This window comes from Bubalus bubalis, chromosome 5 (assembly GCF_019923935.1).
Source record: "Bubalus bubalis isolate 160015118507 breed Murrah chromosome 5, NDDB_SH_1, whole genome shotgun sequence".
NCBI lineage: Eukaryota > Metazoa > Chordata > Mammalia > Artiodactyla > Bovidae > Bubalus > Bubalus bubalis.
The window spans coordinates 65,842,701-65,865,080 of NC_059161.1; the positions used below are offsets into that span (position 1 = coordinate 65,842,701).

A 22,380-nucleotide genomic window follows, 5' to 3' on the forward strand; every position below is an offset into this window, starting at 1 on the left:
TCAGAAATGGTTGAGCCACTGAGCACATACACACATATAAATATATGTATATATTTCAATTTCTTTTTGAAATACATATATACTTCAGTTTTTTTTTCAATTTGATATTAGAGAGATTTATTCATATTATTCTGGATGGATAGTTTTATCCCTTACCTTTATAGAATGCCACTGTGTAAATATACAAATTTTTACTCTGTCTTTGTGGATGAACATTTAGTAGTTTTCACCTTAAGATAAAGTTTTCACCTTAAGCAAAAAGCTACTGTGAACATTCTTGTACATTTTTGGGTATTCATTGTTTCAAATATGTACATATTTCTTTTGGATTTCTATCTAGACAGTCTAAACCTTCCTCTATTTATCTATTTGACCCAGATAATTTTTCTTCTGTTTTCTCCTTTATTGTCTTATTATAGGGTGATCAAAAATGTTTTATCTTATTTTCTTAGCTATAAACATTTTTCTTATTTTAGTAGATATTCCAGATATTATTCTTGATTTATTTCACTCTAATGCAAAATACATCTCTTAAGCACATCCTCAACAATGCTAGTAAGTTGGGATCCTTAGAAACTCTTTCCAAATACCACCCATTATTACACTATTGTCATACATTAAAATCTTACCTATATTTTATTTCCAGATAATCTCATAATTATTATTTTGTACAGGTGGTATTCACTTATATTTTCTCACATACCTTTTCTATCTCTGGCATTCCTCTTCCCCTTTACATGGTCAAGTTTCCATTAGCATTTCTTGTCTGAACACATCTTTATTTTCACCTTCATTTTTTTTTAGTGGTACATAATTCTACATTGTTATATTTTTAGCACTTTAAAGATGCCAAAATCTGTTTGTGTTTTTGTTTTGATAAGTCAGGCTTATTATTAGTCCAATGGAAGTAATGTTTTTTTTTTTTCCTCTAGTTATATTGGAAGAATTTTATTCTTTTTTTCAACAGATATGCCGAAATGTGGTTTTGCTTGAATTTACTTTTCTTTGTATTCATTGTGCTTTTTGAATCTGTAGGTTGAATTTGGGTTTTCAGTTTTTTAAAAGTCTATATCCTTTACATTTTCCCCTAGGTGAACCCCATTTTCCCCTTCATTCTTCTTGTGTCTCAAACTGTAAAATACCTTAGACCTTTCAAGCATATCTCACACGCTTCTCATGCATCTATCCAATATTTTGTTGTTGGTTTCCTCACTGATCCCATTTCACCATTTCTATTTTATTTTCTTGTCTCCATGGTCACTGATCCTGTCATCTACTAAGCCAAGATTTCTACTAGAACAAAATTTTGAGTTACTGATTTCAGATACTAAATTTTGATGTTTTAGAATGTCCTTTAGTTTGTTTCATAAATCACCCAAATCTCGGGTGACGTCTGCACTACTCCATCTATTTTATCCTTCTTTTCCTTTCATTTTTGAACATTTTCATGATAACTATGTGAAATTTGTTCTTACTAATTTCTATATCTGAATCATCTTGCATCTGTTGCTGGTTCATGTGTGCTCAGTCTCTTAGTCATGTCCGACTCTTTGTGACCCCAGCAGGCTCCTGTCCATGAGGTTTTTTTCAGGCAAGAATACCAGAGCATGTTGCCATTTTCTCCTCCATGGGATCTTCCCAACCCAGGGATCGAACCTACATCTCCTGCATTGGCAGACAGATTGTTTACCACTGAGTGACGTGGGAGGCCTGGTTTCTTTTTGTTTGATATTAGCCTTAAGGTCTACTCACATGCTGATGATTAGAGATTTATGTTCATCATAAATAAAAAGAACTGCAGAGGTTTTAGAAAACGTTTTTTTTTTTTTTTTTTTCCTCCTAAAGAGGCCACCCTCTTTATATATAACAAACATCATACGGAGTTGAACTTTTAAGGATAACCTCTTTAGGATCAAGATTTGAGCTGTATCTGTGCTGTGTTATGCTTACATAAAACTCAATCTAGCTCTGACTCTCCCCTGTTCTTAGGGCATGATGCTTCAGAGCTTTCTGTTAGTGACCTAGTGAGCATATGCTACTTCAGGCCTGTAACACTGAAGAAGATTCAATTCTATCATGCAGAGGTTTTTAGTTTATTTCTTTAGTCATCTGCCACAGGTTAAGGCAAATGTCTTAAAGAGGGCGTTGACCATATATTTAAAACTCCTTAAGCCTCTAATTTTCTTAGTTCGATCAATTGTGACTGCAAAATTTTCATCTGATTTCTCTGTCCTGGAATACCAGCATTTTCCAGGGACTAGTCCTAAATTTTCAGTTTCATACTCTGCCCTGAAATGACAAAAGTGCTTTAAGGAAAAGCAGTTCTAGAAACACAGTGGTACTTCCTCATTCTCTCTGGAGTATCCCATCCTTTCCTGTTTTATTTTCAATCTCCTCCCTCTGGAGAGCTTTTATCCCTCAAGCACTTGAAAGTCTGTGGTAAATTTCATCTGCTTGCAAAGATTTTTGAATACTTCTTTAGCATCCAGCACTATCTGAAATTCAGCAAATATCTTGTGGTAAATTAAACTTCTTTAAGCCTATTAAGTCTAAGATTTTGTCATTCTACTCTCCACAACCATTAGAAGCTTTGCTGGTTTCCTTTTTGCCCATCAGCCACTCTGCTTGGTGAAATGATGAGTCCTCAGCCTCTGTTCACATAGGTAAACAAATTAATGAATAAAACAAGAAAGAAAGAAGGAAAGAAAGACAGAAAGGAAGCAAAGTAGAAATAAAAAAAAAAAAGTTATGAATCCTAAGCTTATATCTTGTGCCAGGAATTTTAGTCCATGCAGTTGTGACTTTTATGATCTATTATATATTTAAATGTATAATTTTAAAAACTATTCAACTTTTATTTACTATCAACACATGTATTGGCCTACTTCAATCTACAACATATCACCTGAAACAAAACCCCCAGTTTTCACTTGGTGATTTTCTAAAATATTCTCTCAAAGCAAAATAATACAGGTAGCATTCCTATGTGAGTTCTATAGACTTGGGGCTTCTAAGGTTCTCTGATCTAACACGCCATACACTGTAATATGTAGACAGAAGGTTTGTTTTTCCTCTTTAAATCTAACCCTAAGAAGACTACTTTATATTATAGCTTATCTAAAAGTGTTGCATTTCATCATTATTTTTAAACATCAGATGGTTCTACTTGAATATAAAATTAGGTTTCTAATATATTACTTATGAGTGTTCTATAGAAAAACTAAAAGGAAGAATTTGAGTTTAGAAATTCATTACAACAATGTCAAGAAACTGCTTAATTCTAGACAGATTTTCCTTTTTATATAAAGAGAAATATTACTAAAATTGAAGAGGATAATTTATTATATACTATTTTGATTAATATATACATATATATATATAAAGAAAATATGTATCTACGAATTCTTCCTAGGTCTATTACTTTCCATTTTATTTTATAATTTTGTGGTTCTACTATGCAAAATGGTGAGGGCTTATTGAAATCATTTATAGTGTTTTTCTTGTCTGATGTTAGCTGTTGGGCTTGTCATATACAGCCTTTATTATGTTGAGATATGTTCTTTCTATTCCTAAATTAAGGATTTTTATTGTGAACATGTATTAAATTTCATTGTCATTGTTTTAAGTGAGTTCAGTTAAATGAATCACTGGCAAAATTATAACTTTCAAGAATATAATCTGACCTCTTGGCAATTAAAACCTCTTTGCTAATTTGAAACTTAGTCATGTCCAACACTTTTGACTAAATGCTACATAACTATACTTACCACATTCTGAGGACTTTTATTATTCTATTAACAAGAATGATCATATATGTTGTTATCATCATTTTTCATTTCATGTTGAGGCACTCAACTTTTTATTAAAGTTCACTGCTTTATGAAATGAAGGCCATTATAGGTAACATACTCTATTCTATAAGTAACAATATGGGAAACACAAGTAGTACTCAAGAATTCAGAAATAGCAGAAACAAGCTCCACAGACCTTACTAGATCAAAGCTGATCTAAATTTGGTTTTAAAATAAGTAGTAGAGTAAAAGTACACATTCATGAGATTCCCTTTAATGTGAAGAAAGTATAGAAAAATCCTTCTCTGGATCTTGCCTCTGAGGTGGAACTCAGGGCCCACGAGAATAGTCCAGAAGGGAATCGGAGGTATTGGACTAAGAATGCCACCTGCCATGTCAGTAAACACAGGCTGTCTGGACTTTCGGCCACCACAGCTGCCCCAACGTGAGCCCTGAGGGAATGTAAGATGGAAACAGAATGCAAACCATCAGCCTATCAGATACTGCAGCAGCCCTGCCAGGTTGCACCCTAAGGTGACTCAGGAAAAGCATAGGATATTGGCCCCAAAACCTGAAGTGCATAATACAGGAAAGACTTCCATCAGCCTTGACTTTTCATCTTCTCTTACATTGAAATAGAGAAGGAAATAGCAATGCACTCCAGTATTCTTGCCTGAAAAATCCTATGGACAGAGGAACCTGGTGAGCCATAGTCCAGGGTCTATGGGCTCACAAAAGTGTCGGACACAACTTAGATACTAAACAACAACAGTACACAGAAAAGCAGTAAATTCCTTAACTTGAGATGTCTGGTTTTCCTTAATCAACAGAATCTTTTGATGTTCCAACTACCTGGTTTTTGTTCTAAAAACTCCTCTGTAATGCTGGCTCCTCCCTTACCACTTGGGGCCATCCTTCAGAGCGACCTGAGAGTTCTGTCTCTTCAGAGCTCTCAAAGAGCTCAGAAAATCCACCAGATAAAGCACAATTACATAATTCTCAACTTCTAGGCTGTGCACTTTTTTTCAGTCCATAGTTTAAATTCTTATATTGAAAAAGGTAGGGACCTTCTTTATTAAATGATTAATATGTCAGCTCAAGAGAGGGCTAGGTTCTACTACCATAGTACATAGCGTACAAAAAGTACCACATAGGGTTTCAGTAAAATACTGAATAACCAACAATAAAAGCAATATCCACAAAGAATAATAACAAATTGAATAAATTTCTTCCAAGTATGTAATAGTTTCTTCCAAAAGGGTAAAATTGTCTGTTCAATATAATATTTTTTTTGGTGAAGTTTAGAAGTGTTAGATAAAAATATATGTCTTACCTGATTCCTCAAAGTCAATGTTGTAGGCTTTCCAGGTTTCAGTTATGCGAAGAAGATTCTCTTCCATGGCTTGAATGTCCATGGAAGGGCAATTGCATTCTGGGAACTTGGGGCCACAATGACACCAGCAATCATTGTCCTTGCAGATAAACTCTCCCTCTGAGTTGCAAGCAATATAGCTCAAAGCTGCTTGTACAAAACGCTCCTGAAGGTAGTCTGGAAGTAGGACTTGCAGCCCTTAAAGAACAAACCGAAAAAGGAAATTCATTTTGATAAAGGCCAAAATATAATACATAATTACAATATTCAGAAAATGTCAAAAATGTAGCATATTAAGTTACAGGTTTATGCATATTTTAATATGATCATTAGAAAAATTACTGAATTTTGAAAAATTTTCAAATGTTTTTCATTTTGTTCAACATATACTAACTCCAAGCACTATTCAAGAGTCTGGGAAATTATAAAGCATTTAATATCTCAAATTATCTGATTTTATTTTTTAAATTGACTTAATTGGCTATTTGAATTTATTGATCAGAATATTTGATTATTTTATGTAATGTAGATAGAACTTACCTTTATATATTTTGAAATGAGATGTATGCATTTCTTTTCCACTTATTTTCAAATACTTCCAATATTTTTATTTTACCTTCAAACTATCAGCTCATCTCTACTTAGATATTATTTGCAGCATTGGCAAAAGTGTTATGAAATGTTGCTGTATCTCATGTCATTAAAACACATAACTTTATAGGAGTATGTTTTTCAAATGATCACTTCAATTGACTACAGGGAAGTCATCAGAGAGACTGAGTTGTTACACTGATTATTCCTTGTCAGTCATAGTGATACAGTTTATTACTTTTCCACATGCAAGTTAAGTTACTAATTCTTAAGAATATATCAAGAATAAAAATAAGGCTATCAAAAATATTTAGGGATCTCTACTTGTTTTACATTTAAGCATTCGCTACAAAAATCTAATCAAAAGGGTAAATATACAATATAATCAGTAGGTAAAAATAAACATAAAAGTAAAGGAAAATTTACTCAATACTTCACAGCTATTTACCACAAAATTTGATTTTTACCTCTTTTACATGCTTCCTTTCTAACAACAACAACAACAAAAAAACAACAAAGCAAAACAAAACAAAAACACTTTTTTTATATACAATAATTATCTACAACTTTAATTTAACTAAAATCATGATTTAACATTTAGGGGAAAAAGTCTATCTTGTAAAAATCTTGACAATTGTACTTATCTCATTCTTTCAGACTAATGCTACCATAGATTGGTCAGGAAAAGTACTCAACACATATTTATTGCTTTACTATTCATTTTTATTTCATCTCAAATAAATATTGAATGCCTTCCATTTGGAAGAGACTTTCTAGGGAAAGTACAATATGAAGATGAACAATTTTTCCCCTAAAAGCATTTGCAATATATTTAGTAGAAGAGGCAATATAATATATAATATTAGAAGTATACAATGATATTATACAATAGTACTTAAGTACTAGAGTCAGGCTACGTATATTTCACTAGGTATAATTAATTGGTAAAGCAACCACATTAGGTTCATAAGATTAATAAAACCTTTCATTAAAAAGGCAGACTGGAACATTATTTGATACATGGATACTTTTCAACTTTAAGAGATTTGGTGGGGTCATGGGATAATACATCAGCAATATCACACACAAATGAACTATGGAACATATTTTTTAAAATAGCAATTAGTAATATTGTTTTAATTCATATGCACTATGAGAATGCAATGAGTGAGTTGCTTAGAAAAATAGATCCAGGGTAATGTTCTTGGGGCTCTTATTTCAGGATGAAGTATAGGGAGTTAGTTCACTTGTATTTAAATGAAGTTTAGCCATGAAAGTACTCTGAGTAGTCCTTTAATTTATATGCAAAAGATATAAAGAAAAAAAATTAATTTAGACAGAATACTAAAAATATCTAAACCAAAGAAAAGGGGATAAAAAGGCAATTTTTTAGGAGACAGGAGAAGAGGAATGGGATCTACTAGACAGTACTTAATATGATGTAAGGCAGGTGAAATATGTCAAATGACTTGGAGGAGTAAACTGGTAAAGCTAGATATATTCTTAAAAGTCTAGTCCTATAGGTCATCAAATGACTGTATACTTCAGAAATATCTAATATCTGAAAATACTGATATTCAGTGTTAAAATCTGGCTAAGTCAGAGTCCCTGTTAATGAGACTCAGGACTTTGGATCAGATATATGGAACCCACTGATTATCTCAATTTAAAAAAATAAAAAATGAAAAGAAAATCAGAGAATTTATGTAACACTTAAACTGTTATAAACCAAGTAGTTACAGTATACTTTTCAATCTGTAAAAATGATAGTGCCTTAGCAGAAATAGAAAAGGGTGGAAAAGTAATTTGAGAAGGAAAGATTGCTGGCAGAAAATGATGAGTTTAGCTTTAGACATGCAAGGATTTCTGTTGCATGTTATCTCTGCTTCATATCTATCTATCAGTCTAAAGAAAGGAAACTGATATTCTGTAAAACCATACTAAAAATAACATTTTTGGAAAAGAGATTTATAGTCAGACCACTAAAAACTCTTTAACTTTACAACTAGATCATTAATGTAAAGAATAATTAATACCTAGAGAGAAAACTTGGACTGTTTTAACAGACAACTCAGAGGGATTGAAGGCTGTCCTATAGACATTTTATTAATGTACAGAAACAATAGAGTAAAAATACTGATGAAACCATTATTAGAAAGTCTCCTCGATTGTGAGACAAAGCTAAGGAAGAAGAGTTCTGAGCCTAGGGGATATTGTGAAAGTAAGCATGTGAGCAGGGCAAGTGTTACAAGCTGAAAACCCACTGAGTAAAATATAACCATGTCCAGTATTGGAGGATCAGTTTTTTTCAACCAAACTTCTCACTAGGAGCAACTAGAAAATATAGAAGGCATATTAAAATAATCTGTCTACACTATATAGTGCAGGGAACTATAGTCAATATCTTATAATGCAAAATAATCTAAAAAGTATGTGCAGAGAGATTCTTACATATATATACATATATATGGCACAAAATCACTTTGCTGTACACTTGAAACTAACATGACATTGTAAATAAACTGTAATTCAACTTCTAAAAATCTGTTCAAAAGGATCCAAAGTCCAATAAAAGTGAGGATGTCTAGAACTACCATGACAAGAAAAGGATCCCTGAGGTGCAAACCACACAGCTTTTGTCTTAGAGTTTTGTCCAGTTAGCAAATCAAAAATTGAAGTTTAGAGCCAGTCATGATAAGGATAGTAAATTTCTCCAGATTTGTAGAAATACATAAGGGCTATATATTCAAGCAGTAATTAAACAAAAAATTAGATTTCATAGGTTTAAAGCATACTTTCAAACAAGTCAATTAAAATGGATTGAAATGCTACTGCAAATCAAAGAAAACCTTCTCTGGAGAAAGAAAACATCAAGAATTTTAAATTATTTTTGTAAAGCACAGCATCAAAATTTAATAAAAATAATGAGCATATAAATAAGAAAGAATAGTTTATAAAAAATGAACTATAAATTAATTTCAGTCACCCAATAAAGAATTAAACAAACACTGTAGACAATTTTGACAAAGAATTGGAAACTAAAAATTATAACCAAATGGAAATTCTGCAAATAAAATATATATACATACATACAAACACATGCACACATACATATAGGAGTTACCAATAATAGATTTAATAGCAGACTAGACACAGCTGAAAGGATAAACAGCAAACTGGTATATGTCATAAAAAATATTGAACACAGAATAATAAAATGGCAAATGGATATAAAGAACAGAAAACAGTAGTAAGGACACAGTTCAGTCACTCAGTCATGTCTGACTCTTTGCAACCCCGTGGACTGCAACACATCAGGCTTCCCTGTCCATCAACTCCCAGAGTCCACTCAAACTCAGATCCATTGAGTCAGTGATGCCATCCAACCATCTTATCCTCTGCCATTCCCTTCTCCTCCTGCCTTCAATCTTTCCCAGCATCACGGTCTTTTCAAAAACAAGAGTCAGTTATTTGCTTCAGGTGGCCAAAGTATTGGAGTTTCAGCTTCAGCATCAGTCCTCCCAATGAATATTCAAGACTGATTTCCTTTAGGATGGACTGGTTGTGTCTCCTTGCAGTTCAAGGTACTTTCAAGAGTCTTCCCCAACACCACAGTTCAAAAGCATCAATTCTTCGGCGCTCAGATTTCTTTATAGTCCAACTCTCACATCCACACATGACTACTGGAAAAACCATAGCTTTGACTAGACAGACCATTGTTGGCAAAGTATTGTCTCCACTTTTTAATATGCTGTCTAGGTTGGACATAACTTTTCTTCCAAAAGAAAAGACACGTAGGTCATGACTAAATTATCTAATAACACAGTTAATTGGAACTTCATGATGAGAGTAGAGAAAGAAAGAAGCAATATTTGGCAAATAAAAATTTAAGAAATTTAATAAATTCTTGGGAGATGAATAAAGTTCTAATTTGCATCACACAAACATAAAGTCTAGTAAGACAGAAAACTATGAAAATGATCAGCTGACCAGAGATCCTCAGAGCTGTATAGCTCATGTCTCAACGGGCATGAGTTTGAGCAAGCTCTGGGAGATGGTGAAGGTCAGGGAATCCCAGCATGCTGCAGTCCATGGGGTCACAAAGAGACAGACACACCTGAGTGACTGAACAAAAAATAGCTCATGTCCTACCTAAAGGAATATGAAGAGGGTGAAAAAATAAGGACTCCCTTGAATGTGATGAAGTTCACATCTAAAATTTTTATCATACATTAAATAGATCAAAAGTAGGCAATCTCTTGTATTATAAATATCTTAAAATAAAAATATTACATCATATATCTGTATGTACTGATGGAATCTAATCCCAGCAATCTGGCATCAATATTCTCCTTTAAAAAGAACAAATGAGCAATGGGTATGTGTATGTATGTGTGTGTGTGTGTGTGTGTGTGTGTGTGTGCTCTCCTTGAAGTCACCATTTCATTTCACTGTCCTACAAGTTTTTGTACCAATATATTACATTTTATTTCTAAACATCTTTCTTTAATCACAGTCATATCTCTACTATAAAAATCAATGATTGAAAATATATATATATATGTTTTTCTGAAACTTATAAATAATACAAAATTTTGTAGCATGAATTACATAAAATATAGTTTTCTAATAATGAAAATAATTTTAAAAATCACTATGATTTGAATTATTATAATTACTGATAATATGCAATTAAAGTTATATGTATTACAAGTATTGATAACTTTTAAAGACACGTTATCTGTTCCTTGATAATACAATAATGTAAAGTTTAAAAATTAAATTAAATTAAAAAAAAAGAAAATGCATGATTTAATGAATTGATAGAGCTTTGTTAATTACTGTGGGATTTTTCTAGAAATATAAATTAATATGAATTATTTCAAAGTAAATTATTTGCCTTCTTTTAATTTTTATATATGTAAGCTCTAAGAACCCTAAAAAAGGAAATGACAACCCACTCCAGTATTCTTGCCTGGAGAATGCCATGGACAGAGAAGACTGGTGGGCTATATCATGGGGTTGCAAGAATCGGACATGACTTAGTGACTTGACCACCAAGCTGTAAGAAAATATGTTCCAACATATCAATAGATAAAAAATAGGAAACAGGATAGTTTTGTAAGCAATATAATCAGACTTTTATTATAAGCAAAAAATAATTGCATAGTGCTCCATCATTTATTATCTATTTGATAACACAGTCTTGTGCCAATTTTGCTGAAATAAAGCATTAGGAACCAACTGATGTGGAAAAGTATTTGTTACCTAATCACATGGATCATTCATTTTCTGGGAACTTTACCAAAAAATTACTACAAAAATTTAATAACTTTGAATTACTTCTGTTACCCTTTCACACAAATGTACCTTGTTTGATATGTTAAATTCTTAAGTGGGTTGAAAAATTGGAATATCATTCATTTCAGTATGTATTTGCTAATACTTCCTATGAATTACATTTTGTCATATGTATTCAATGTATTTTCATCAATATTTCAGAGTAGTAGATATGGATCTTTCAATTAAAAAAAAAATGTGTCTGCTCTGAAACCTGATTGACAAAGCCAGACAGAAAGGAGATAAATTCAGCTTACTTGCTGCCAGGAAACATTTGATTTCATTTGTTTTCAGTCAAAATCAATGTGTTAATGTATAATGCATCTCTCTGACATCTCATTTATGAATGTCAATTCTAATATAGATAGTTAAGTCATGGAATTCATTTTGAATTTTTTGCCTAATGCTGTACCTCAGTAATTCTTATTGTTGATTTCTTTGCTCCGATAAAATTCTACTTCAAGAACAATTCTTTTTCTTTTTTTTTTAAATTTTATTTTATTTTTAAACTTTACATAATTGTATTAGTTTTGCCAAATATCAAAATGAATCTGCCACAGGTATACATGTGTTCCCCATCCTGAACCCTCCTCCCTCCTCCCTCCCCACACCATCCCCCTGGGTCGTCCCAGTGCACCAGCCCCAAGCATCCAGTATCGTGCGTCGAACCTGGACTGGCAACTCGTTTCATACATGATATTTTACATGTTTCAATGCCATTCTCCCAAATCTTCCCACCCTCTCCCTCTCCCACAGAGTCCATAAGACTGTTCTATACATCAGTGTCTCTTTTGCTGTCTCGTACACAGGGTTATTGTTACCATCTTTCTAAATTCCATATATATGCGTTAGTATCCTGTATGGGTGTTTTCCTTTCTGGCTTACTTCACTCTGTATAATAGGCTCCAGTTTCATCCACCTCATTAGAACTGATTCAAATGTATTCTTTTTAATGGCTGAGTAATACTCCATTGTGTATATGTACCACTGCTTTCTTATCCATTCATCTGCTGATGGATATCTAGGTTGCTTCCATGTCCTGGCTATTATAAACAGTGCTGCGATGAACATTGGGGTACACATGTCTCTTTCCCTTCTGGTTTCCTCAGTGTGTATGCCCAGCAGTGGGATTGCTGGGCCATAGGGCAGTTCTATTTCAAGTTTTTTAAGGAATCTCCACACTGTTCTCCATAGTGGCTGTACTAGTTTGCATTCCCACCAACAGTGTAAGAGGGTTCCCTTTTCTCCACACCCTCTCCAGCATTTATTATTTGTAGACTTTTGGATTACAGCCATTCTGACTGGTGTGAAATGGTACCTCATAGTGGTTTTGATTTGCATTTCTCTGATAATGAGTGATGTTGAGCATCTTTTCATGTGTTTGTTAGCCATCTGTATGTCTTCTTTGGAGAAATGTCTATTTAGTTCTTTGGCCCATTTTTTGATTGGGTCATTTATTTTTCTGGAGTTGAGCTGTAGGAGTTGCTTGTATATTCTCGAGATTAGTTGTTTGTCAGTTGCTTCATTTGCTGTTATCTTCTCCCATTCTGAAGGCTGTCTTTTCACCTTGCTAATAGTTTCCTTTGATGTGCAGAAGCTTTTAAGGTTAATTAGGTCCCATTTGTTTATTTTTGCTTTTATTTCCAATATTCTGGGAGGTGGGTCATAGAGGATCCTGCTGTGATGTATGTCAGAGAGTGTTTTGCCTATGTTCTCCTCTAGGAGTTATATAGTTTCTGGTCTTATGTTTAGATCTTTAATCCATTCAGAAGAAGAAGGTCAATAATAGAGCTGAACTCAATATCTCCAAATGGACCAAACACTGATTCTAGTACTTCACCTCATTCTTACAAGCAAAACACAAGGTCTCTCTCTCTCACACACACATATATCATCCATACCTATGCACATCTATCAATAAAACCAGCTAACTATGAAAGACACAAAAACCTATGGTAGTACTTTAATAAAAGATTCTTCTTAAACATCAGTTTTTGCAATTGCCACATATAGTGACCCAGGGTTTTATAAATACTTTTCAAAGAGATGTACTATGGTAATATTCTGGAATTGGTGAGAGTTTTGCATTCCTTTTTTTTCTTTTTAGTGGCAAAGGGCTACTATTTTTTGCTATATACTATATATATATATGTATATATATTTTTAATATATAATAAAGGTGAGATTGAATAGGTGAATCAACATGAAACTTGTAAGTACAGATGAAATTTAAGAAAGAAGAGTACATGGGATATTGAGGGCCTTGATATTGATTTTCACAGTATTATCTTTGCAAGGGACTTTGTGCACTGTGGTACAAATATAGTTGTAACTAGTCCTAGCAAGTAGTAAAAGGTGAAAGAGATGCAGGTTTCTGTTTTACATAAATTGAAGGGAATAGAAAAAATAGTTATACAAAAGGGGCATGTCTCTTCATTTATTCCTTGTGCTGATTTTTTTCCAAGGCTGATAAGAGGCAGAAGTTTTGTGTTTAAATATTATATTCTTAATACCAAACACAGTAAATCAATAGTGTTAATTCACAAAGATAAAAATCAAAAGTGTTAATAAATAAATTGTATCAATTGAAATAAATGTATTTGATATAAAAATTCCTTGTCTTTTTCTAGTAAAATTAATACTCTGATGGAAAGTCAATACATTTTAAAAAGGGGTGAATAGTAAAGAATTATAGGTAATAGTGAGAGATTGTGCTTCTATTTAAGTTAGAGAAAATATTTCAATAACTTTAAAGCTAAAATTGACAATAATAACTTGGATAGCATTTAGAGTTTAAAAATTTAAGCACTTTCTCTGTGACTCTGTACAATTCAAATTGAATGAAATCTATTTATTACTTAAGTTAAATTTAAATAACCTGATGCCTTTAAATTTTTAGATGGAAAAATTGAGAGAAAATCTCATAAATTTCTGAAATGTTAAACATTTTTATGTAAAACTGAATAATGCAAATATAGCTCTAAATTAAGCAATTGAAGAAGGTAGACTAGAGAAGAACAACTCAAAATTACCCCTTTGATCAGTCAATTAAATGTAGATTATGTGTCATCAAAAAGGCATTTTTGAACTTATTCAGCTAGTACATGTTTAAACATGTGGATATATAACATTTCCATGTCTGTATGAAAGAGTGATATACACATGCTTAAACATTTAGGGGATAAAATAAAATTACAGTTTTAAAAAGTTCTCTATTGAATTATTTCACAAAGTACAGTAATAGAAAGAAGATGATAAACTATTACCATTATCATGAATCTATCTTTATAAAAGAAATAATGCAAGTATAAATATTTTGTTAATATACTCCTAAGCATGTACCTATTTGTCAGAATAGAAAGGCAGCCTTAACTATCATATTAAGTTATGTTTAAAATGTCAAAGTTTCACATTACAGTATACTTAAATATGGTTACAATTCTTATCAGAATCTATGAGGAAAAAGGGCTTCCCCTGTGGCTCAGCTGGTAAAGAATCCTCCTGCAAGGTGGGGGACTTTTGTTCGATCCCTGGGTTGGGAAGATGCCCTGGAGAAGGGAAAGGCTACCCACTCCTGTATTCTGGCCTAGAAAATTCCATGGACTGTACAGTCCATGGGGTTGCAAAGAGTCCAACACAACTGAGCAACTTCCACTTTCACTTTCATGAGGAAAAAGTTAAAGCTCAAGGAAAGGTAAGGAAAACTGCTACTTATTGAGACAATGATCACTGTATGGAACAAAAATATTATCACGATGCATTTTCAATTCTTATCAATTATTTAATTTAAAAAGTAAAGTGAATTTTGACATTCTCTTCATCTGGTCTAGAATGTTTATATCAGTTAAAGATTAGGAGCCTTTTATAAGAATTTTAAAAGCCTAGTACTGAACACACAGCTTATTTAAAAAAAAAAAAAAAAAAAGAGAAGAAGAAGAAAGAAATCACAACTGGATAACTGTCATTCAGGCTTATAGAAAATTAATGAAATTTCAGCTACATACCTTGCAACTGAATCTTATTCTCAGGACTCTGAACCAGAACAGAACTGACAGAATCTAGGTTGTCATAGTTACTGCAGCCAAGAGGACCCGTCCGTGTTTCTGTTACCTGAAGAACAAAACATCAACTTTATTATATGTACCAGACCTTACCATGTTCTTTCCAATCTATTAATAGTTGTCACACACGCATACATTGGATAGTAAACATCACTAAAAGGTCTAGGATCTGATACACATCAACAATACACCTAAGCAGAAAGAATACAAATGATGCCTTTATTTTCAATTCCATTTCCTTCCCTTTGGCCATGCATCAATCTTCAGAGAAAATAATGGAAGCCCTCCTTAGTCAACAACATCACTCATATGGTTACCGAATTTGCCAAGACTGAATTTACCAAGATATGACAGAGCATGCTCCTTTAGGCAGAAAGCAAGTTTTGACTCATTTGAGACTAGTTTCTTGTTTGTTCATCTCCCATCAATAAATCAAAACCATCTTCCAGGCTACTGTCTAAAGACTGATTTTATTATTTCATTTTTCTACTTAAAAATCTACGATTTCCTACTCTTTTATGCTGGTATCAATATTTAAACTCTTCTGCTTGGCGTCCATCTGCCCCTGTTTTCCCAGCAGGCAGGCAATCTTGCCAGCCAGTTGGACTTTGTTAATTCTCTGCTTTTGCTTATACAACATCCTTCACCTTATCCCACCTTTCTCCTTTTAGATAAATTGATTTTTTTTTTACCCTCAAGATTGACCTTGTGTTCAAACACCTACACAAAGTAGGCCCTAATGATTCCCACTTGTATTACTTCACCATTTGTATAAAGTTATGGTTTGCAGAGTCCAGCCTTAGCACTTAATTATGGAATCACATAGAGTGATTTCCCCCCTCCCATGGGTATTGTGGGATGAATAGTATCAGATGAGATGTTTAAGTGATTATATCAGACTGGAAATTTATCCTGAGGATATTTTTTTTTTAAATACAAACATATTTTAAAGCAGAGGAGTATTATAATCATTTTGGAGTTTTTTTGTTTTTGTTTTTGTTTCTTTTTTTCTTTTTTTTTTAATTTTATTTTATTTTTAAACTTTACATAATTGTATTAGTTTTGCCAAATATCAAAATGAATCCGCCACAGGTATACATGTGTTCCCCATCCTGAGCCCTCCTCCCTCCTCCCTCCCCATTCCATCCCTCTGGGTCGTCCCAGTGCACCAGCCCCAAGCATCCAGTATCGTGCATCGAACCTGGACTGGTTTTAAAAAGATACTCTCAACAACCAGAAAGGTATGCAAAACATTGTTGATCTCATTTCATTTCACAGTCTACAGCCACACAATGGCATCCCACCTCTCTCAGAGTGAAAGCCAGAACTCTTTGGTATAACTGAAAAAATGCTCTATTTTCAAGCTCCCCAATACCTCTCTAACTTATCTCTCTCCTTCTCTTCGTTATTTACTCCATCCCAAGCACAACGGCTTCTTTGCTGTTCCCAGAACACGCTAGGCTCTTCTCCTATCTCATGATTTTTGACTTGCTGTTCCTGTATCTGAAATTCTCTTCCTCAAAGTATTTGTGAGCTTACTCCTTCACTTTCTTCATATCTACTCAAATGTATCTCTCTCCAGATCACTTGGACTAACCAATGTTAAATGAACATACCTTCCCACATTTCCTTCTTCCAACTATTATTTCCTCTGCTTCTTACCTTGTTCTATCTTTTCCACAGTAGTTTTTAGCTTATAACATGCCGTATAATTTACTCATTTTTCATGATTATTGTCAACACCTCTCATTAGAATGCAAGCTCCACCAAGCACAGGGGATATTGCTTATTTGTTTACTGAAGTATTTGCAGAACAAATCATGCTCTTGTGTAAACCCACAGGTATTAATACTAGAAAAAAACAAGAGGACAGTGTGAGGGGAAAGTCAAACCTAGGAAGACATTAATGCCATTATTAAGATAATGAAGGCCTGAGTGGGACAGTGGCAATATGATTTATCTGAAGAAGATGGGTTTTGAAAAACTAGAACTCATAAGATTATGAAACATTGAGAATGAAGTTTCTAGACTAAGTGATAACATTAAAATATAAGGCAAAGAAACTCCATTTAAGGAAGCCTGATTTTGACCATTTTGACTCTGACTTGAACAACACTGTTAGTTGAAAAGATCCAATAGAAGAAATGACAATGTAGTATATTTCTTGGAAGCTATGTCAAACATGGAATCACTATTTTGGGAGTCAAAAACACAGGTGATAAAGACAGGGCAGCGATGGACATGCCGCCTCAGGTGCATGGAGAGAATGCATAATTGTATTATGACAGTTCTATCACATTTTCTAAACAGCAAGTCCTTTAGAATAGCCCAGATTGGCTATGAGCACACAGCAACCACAGGGGATGTGGTTTACTCTTTCTCTAACACCACATACACTTGTGTTCTCCTCTACTGCTGCTCTCCGGTGGTGACATTGAATATTCCTTATTTTCTTTAGGAGAATAATTTCTGATGTTGATGTGTCATATACAGCCATGTACATATGCATGTGTGTATAAATAATATTAAATATAAATGAATCATAACAAAGAATAACAGGAGAATTTTCTGTCTCTGGGATTTCCCAGGCAAGAATACTGGAGTAGGTTACCATTTCCTTCTTCAGGGGATCTTCCCAATCAAGGGATCGAACTCATCTCCTGCATTGGCAGGCTAATTCTTTATCACTGAGCCACCTGGGAAGACCATTTAGAATTTGAGATAATATAAATCTTCATCTTGTTCTATCAGGTAGTTTATCCCCCCCCCCAACACACACACACAAACATACATACCACATTAATACAAACTCTAATATTGCCATTTTAAGGAAGCTTTCTAAATAAATATTCTCATTGACATATGAGATCTTAGAAATTGGTATGTAATCCTAGACAGCTAATTGTTGAAAGAGGATAAACAGGATTATTTTATCTCATTGCAGACAATTCCTAATTCAATTACTATGTTCTTGAGAATAAATACAGGGGATTTAAATAAAAGTCTCACAAATTTTCAGAATATTTGAATATCTCTGTGTGTGTGTTCAGTTGCTGTTCAGTTGCTCAATCATGTCCAACTCTTTGTGACCCCATGGATGGTAGCCTGCCAGGCTTATCTGTCCATGGGATTTCCCAGGTACTACCTCTATTTCTATCAATCATTTTATTCCTTCACCTCTAGAGTATACAATAATAATGATAATAATATTGCATATTCCTATTTATAACTTTATTTTATACTTTATCATTCATAACCAATTTCACTAATCAGTTTGATTTAATATAAAGTTCAAAAACTCTAGCATGTTCAATGATGCAAATCTATTTTTCCAATTGTACTATTTTTTAAGAACCCTACATGTCAATCTAACAAATGTGTCTATAATATTTTATATTTTCAATGCTAATGAAAGGAATAAAAATGAAGAGAGTAATAAAAGCTAACTTAATGTATAAACATTTGTATAAAGATGCTAACTCTCCAAAAATGAATTCTATAGTTGTGCCACAAATGATTTCAACTCTGTTTATCAGCGGGCAGATGAGCATCTGACTTAGAGGTTTCCATATGTAATGTAACAAAGGAAGCTAAACTCAATAGCTAAACATAAAAATGATGAAGACTAACAATAACCCAGTACTGATAGCCTTCAGTGTTTTTAGAAATGACATGCAGAGTAAAAAACATGTTTTTCTTTTAATCAATTATCTCTTGGTGAGAGGATGCTGAAACAAAGGAAAATAGATTTTAGGACACAAAAATGATATCCTTTCTGAGGTGTTACATTGATTTGTGGTTTTGTCTGAAAATCATGAGGAAAATTAAGGGGCTGGGAAGCTGAAGAGGGGTATTTTGTGTACAAGAACAGAAACTATGACTTGCCCAGCTGTAAAATCAAAACTTTTCAAAATGTACTGATATTTAGCAAAAATTTGTCTTCACACTGTTACAAATGTGCTCTTCTTTAATTGACAACTGGCGTAAACTGTTTTTAAATACGTTGTTAAAATTCAGAGAGGATATTAAAAGTATTAAGTGAAAAATATGACCATGTTTTCATTTCAACTTTTCCTATATTGTTTCTGTTTTGTTTCATTAAACTACCATCTATCATTTTCACAATCAGAGAAGTTTACAGAGAATAAAAGAAAATAAATAACCTTCTTATTAAAACGGATGACTTGGAATTAAATAAATAATAATATAAATTCAACTTTATTTAGGTTAAAATAAAATGGCATCAATATTTCATTTGGAAATAAGCAGGCTTTGTTATTTTTGATCATTTTCTGGGTCTTACATATCCTAAAGGTAATATCAGAAACATGTCACAAAAATGAATTGGATTTATAAAATTAATTCAATAAGAATCATATTTGCTTGAATCTCAAGCAAAAAGACAAGAATAGAAAAAAGTTAAAACGATGAAAAAAAAAAGTGGAACAAAAAAGAGTAATCAAACACAAAACACACCACATTCTTAAAGGAAAACAGTATTATTAGAGAGTGTTGTTTTATTAATAAAATTATCACATTATATCTTTAAAATATTTCTGATCATCATTAGAATTCCACCACTTATTAGATCTAAGTTTCAAGTTTCTGTCCAGTGAAATAGTTAAAATTTTCTTACGGTCTGAAGAGTTTGTGAAGAAACATGAGATAAACAATGCTATGTGCTTATCATGGGCCTGGAGGACAGTAACGATTGCACAGCAAGTGTAAGGTGTGTGTAAGTGTTTCCTATTGAAAGGCAGAGGCACAATAATAGCCCTGGGGTAAACTTTTTGGAATCATTCACAGCCTACTTCTAAGACTGTAAAATTGTAATTTTTTTTTTCTGACATCAGTGCTGCATATTAACATTTTTCTTTGAAAAGAGAAAAAGAGTGCCTATATTTTAGATAATCCTAAATCAAGTTTTAGCCATGTCTGACTCTTTGCAACCCCATGGTATGTTGCCCACAAGGCTCCTCTAGCTATGGAATTCTCCAGGTGAGAATCCTGGACTGGGTAGCTATTCCCTTCTCCAGGGGATCAACCACACCCTTAAATGAGGCTATGCACAAATTTTACAAATCACATCAATGTGAAAATCAAGCACAATATATTAAGAATAATCCTTAAGACTAAATCTAAGACAATGATATAGAAAAAAAAATAGGCAGTTTGCACAGAAAAGGATAGAACAGCAACTACACTGAAAACAGAAAAAGTTGACTTAACTCAAGTATAGAAGACAACTAATGAGTCTCAGAAAAGTATGCTTGTATGAGAAAAACTTTATCCACATTGAATGGAAAAAAGGGATGGAAAATGCATATGCACTTTGTAAAATTATACATACACATATACCATATGTGTGAAACATACCAGCTCTGTGAAACTGCTATTACTCCATGCTTTCTTCAAATCGAAAAAAAATTAGTTCATCATTTTGACCGAAATAATTATTTATCAGCAACTCAATAATATGTATAACTGTATAAATAGTATATCTCTTATTGCAAATCTGTAAATGCACATTTTTTAAAGTTTTAATGTTCCTGGAAATTTTATCTAAACTTAAGAGGGGAAAGTATTTTTACCTCTTAAACTCAAAAAAAAAAAAAGACAAGAATGTGTCTATTTTCTATTACAATGACTTGTCATTTCTAGACTATTTATTGATCATTTGATAAGAACATGGAATAGCAGGATTCTTGTTTGTTCCAACCTGTTATTTTTAATAGCAAAATTAATACATGTTTATGTTGGAAATTCAAGCAGTGAAATAAATTGAAAAACCGAGAGAAACAATTGCTTTCCCTGATTACATGTTTGCTTTCAACTTTTTACCAGACTTGAAAATGGTTGTGATTAGGAGTAATTCCTATTCGGGGCCACTGTTTATTCATAGCGTCAAATTTTCATGTGTTTTATTGTTTACAACCATTTTTTCTTTAAAAATATTATATTCAATTGGTTCCAAAGTTAGAGTATATCGAAAGTTTTTGAATAATTTCATATCGCCATTCATTATATATATGGAACAATAGATAAGTATAATGTAACTCATTTACAAAGAGTTATGCTCAAAAAGAAAACCTAATATCTTCCTTCTGCATTCAATTGTCTCCTCTACAATCTTACATCTTAGCCATATAATACAAAAGAAGTGTTAACATTTAAGAGAGGATCCTGCTAACCTATATTACAGTGAAAAAAACCATCTACACGGGGGTTGGTGTGGGAGGACCAATGAAATTGATTATGGGTATCTATATCCAGATGAACTACACTACCAGATACTGCCTACAATTTTTAAGGTGGACCACATTTTTTCACATTTCCCTCAGAGACACTCTACTGTATAATGCATGTCAAATGCCCCTTCTTCCAGAAATAATCCTTCTAATCTTTAATCACCTCACACACTTTATAGTGGTACTGATGAGCCTATTTGCATGGCAAGAATAAAGATACAGACAGAGAACAGACTTGTGGACACCACAGTGGAAAAAGAGGGTGGGGCTAATTGGGAGAGGAGCACTGAAACACACACACGCCCGTATGTAAAATAGCTAGCTAGTGGGAAGTTGCTGTGTAGCACAGGAAGCACAACACGGTGTTCTGTGACAACCTAGCGGGATGGGAGGGCGTTCAAGAGGGAGGGGGCCTATGTATACTTATGGGTGATCCATGTTGTACAGCAGAAACCAACACAACATTGCAAAGCAATTATTGCCTAATGAAAAATAAACTTCAAAACTAAAAATTTTTTAAAAATAGAAGAAAAATAGAGGACATCAACCATATTTGTCTCATATTGTATTTTTATGTCTTAACAAGTTTTCTCATTTAATATAAAAACTAATATTTTTTCAAATATATACATGCATTTTTGTACAGATTTTATATCAAAAGTTATTAACTTTACTATCTCTTTATCAAAAATGTCAGTTAACATAATTGTATTCCAACAAATGACTCAATATGCAGAATATATGAAGAAATCCATATGATCTCTGGTTTCCAGTTCTGCATATAAGGAGCTTGGAAGTTGCCATTCCCTCCTCATAACAAGTAAAACAGATGGAAAAATCCATAAGTCTTCTTACATCCATAAGAAGGAAACAAACTGCTGCTCCAAGATTGGAAAGACAGACAGGGAATACAGGGAGTCACAGTACAAAGCAGAAATTCATGTTCAAACAATCATAGGAATCAGTGCTAGGGTAAG

General features: G+C 33.0%; 1 protein-coding gene across 5 annotated transcripts in view; it reads right to left on the reverse strand.

Moving 5' to 3' along the window:
* The window catches only part of BRINP3 (BMP/retinoic acid inducible neural specific 3), a 482,278-nt gene that overhangs the window by 155,879 nt on the left and 304,019 nt on the right, over window positions 1–22,380 (reverse strand). For all 5 annotated transcript variants that reach the window (XM_006067708.4, XM_006067709.4, XM_006067707.4 and 2 more), the window contains 2 exons: window positions 15,099–15,204; window positions 5,125–5,361 (listed from right to left, as the gene is read on the reverse strand). In XM_006067708.4, coding sequence (XP_006067770.1) covers window positions 5,125–5,361; window positions 15,099–15,204 — 343 coding nt within the window. The remainder of the gene's footprint in view (window positions 1–5,124; window positions 5,362–15,098; window positions 15,205–22,380) is intronic.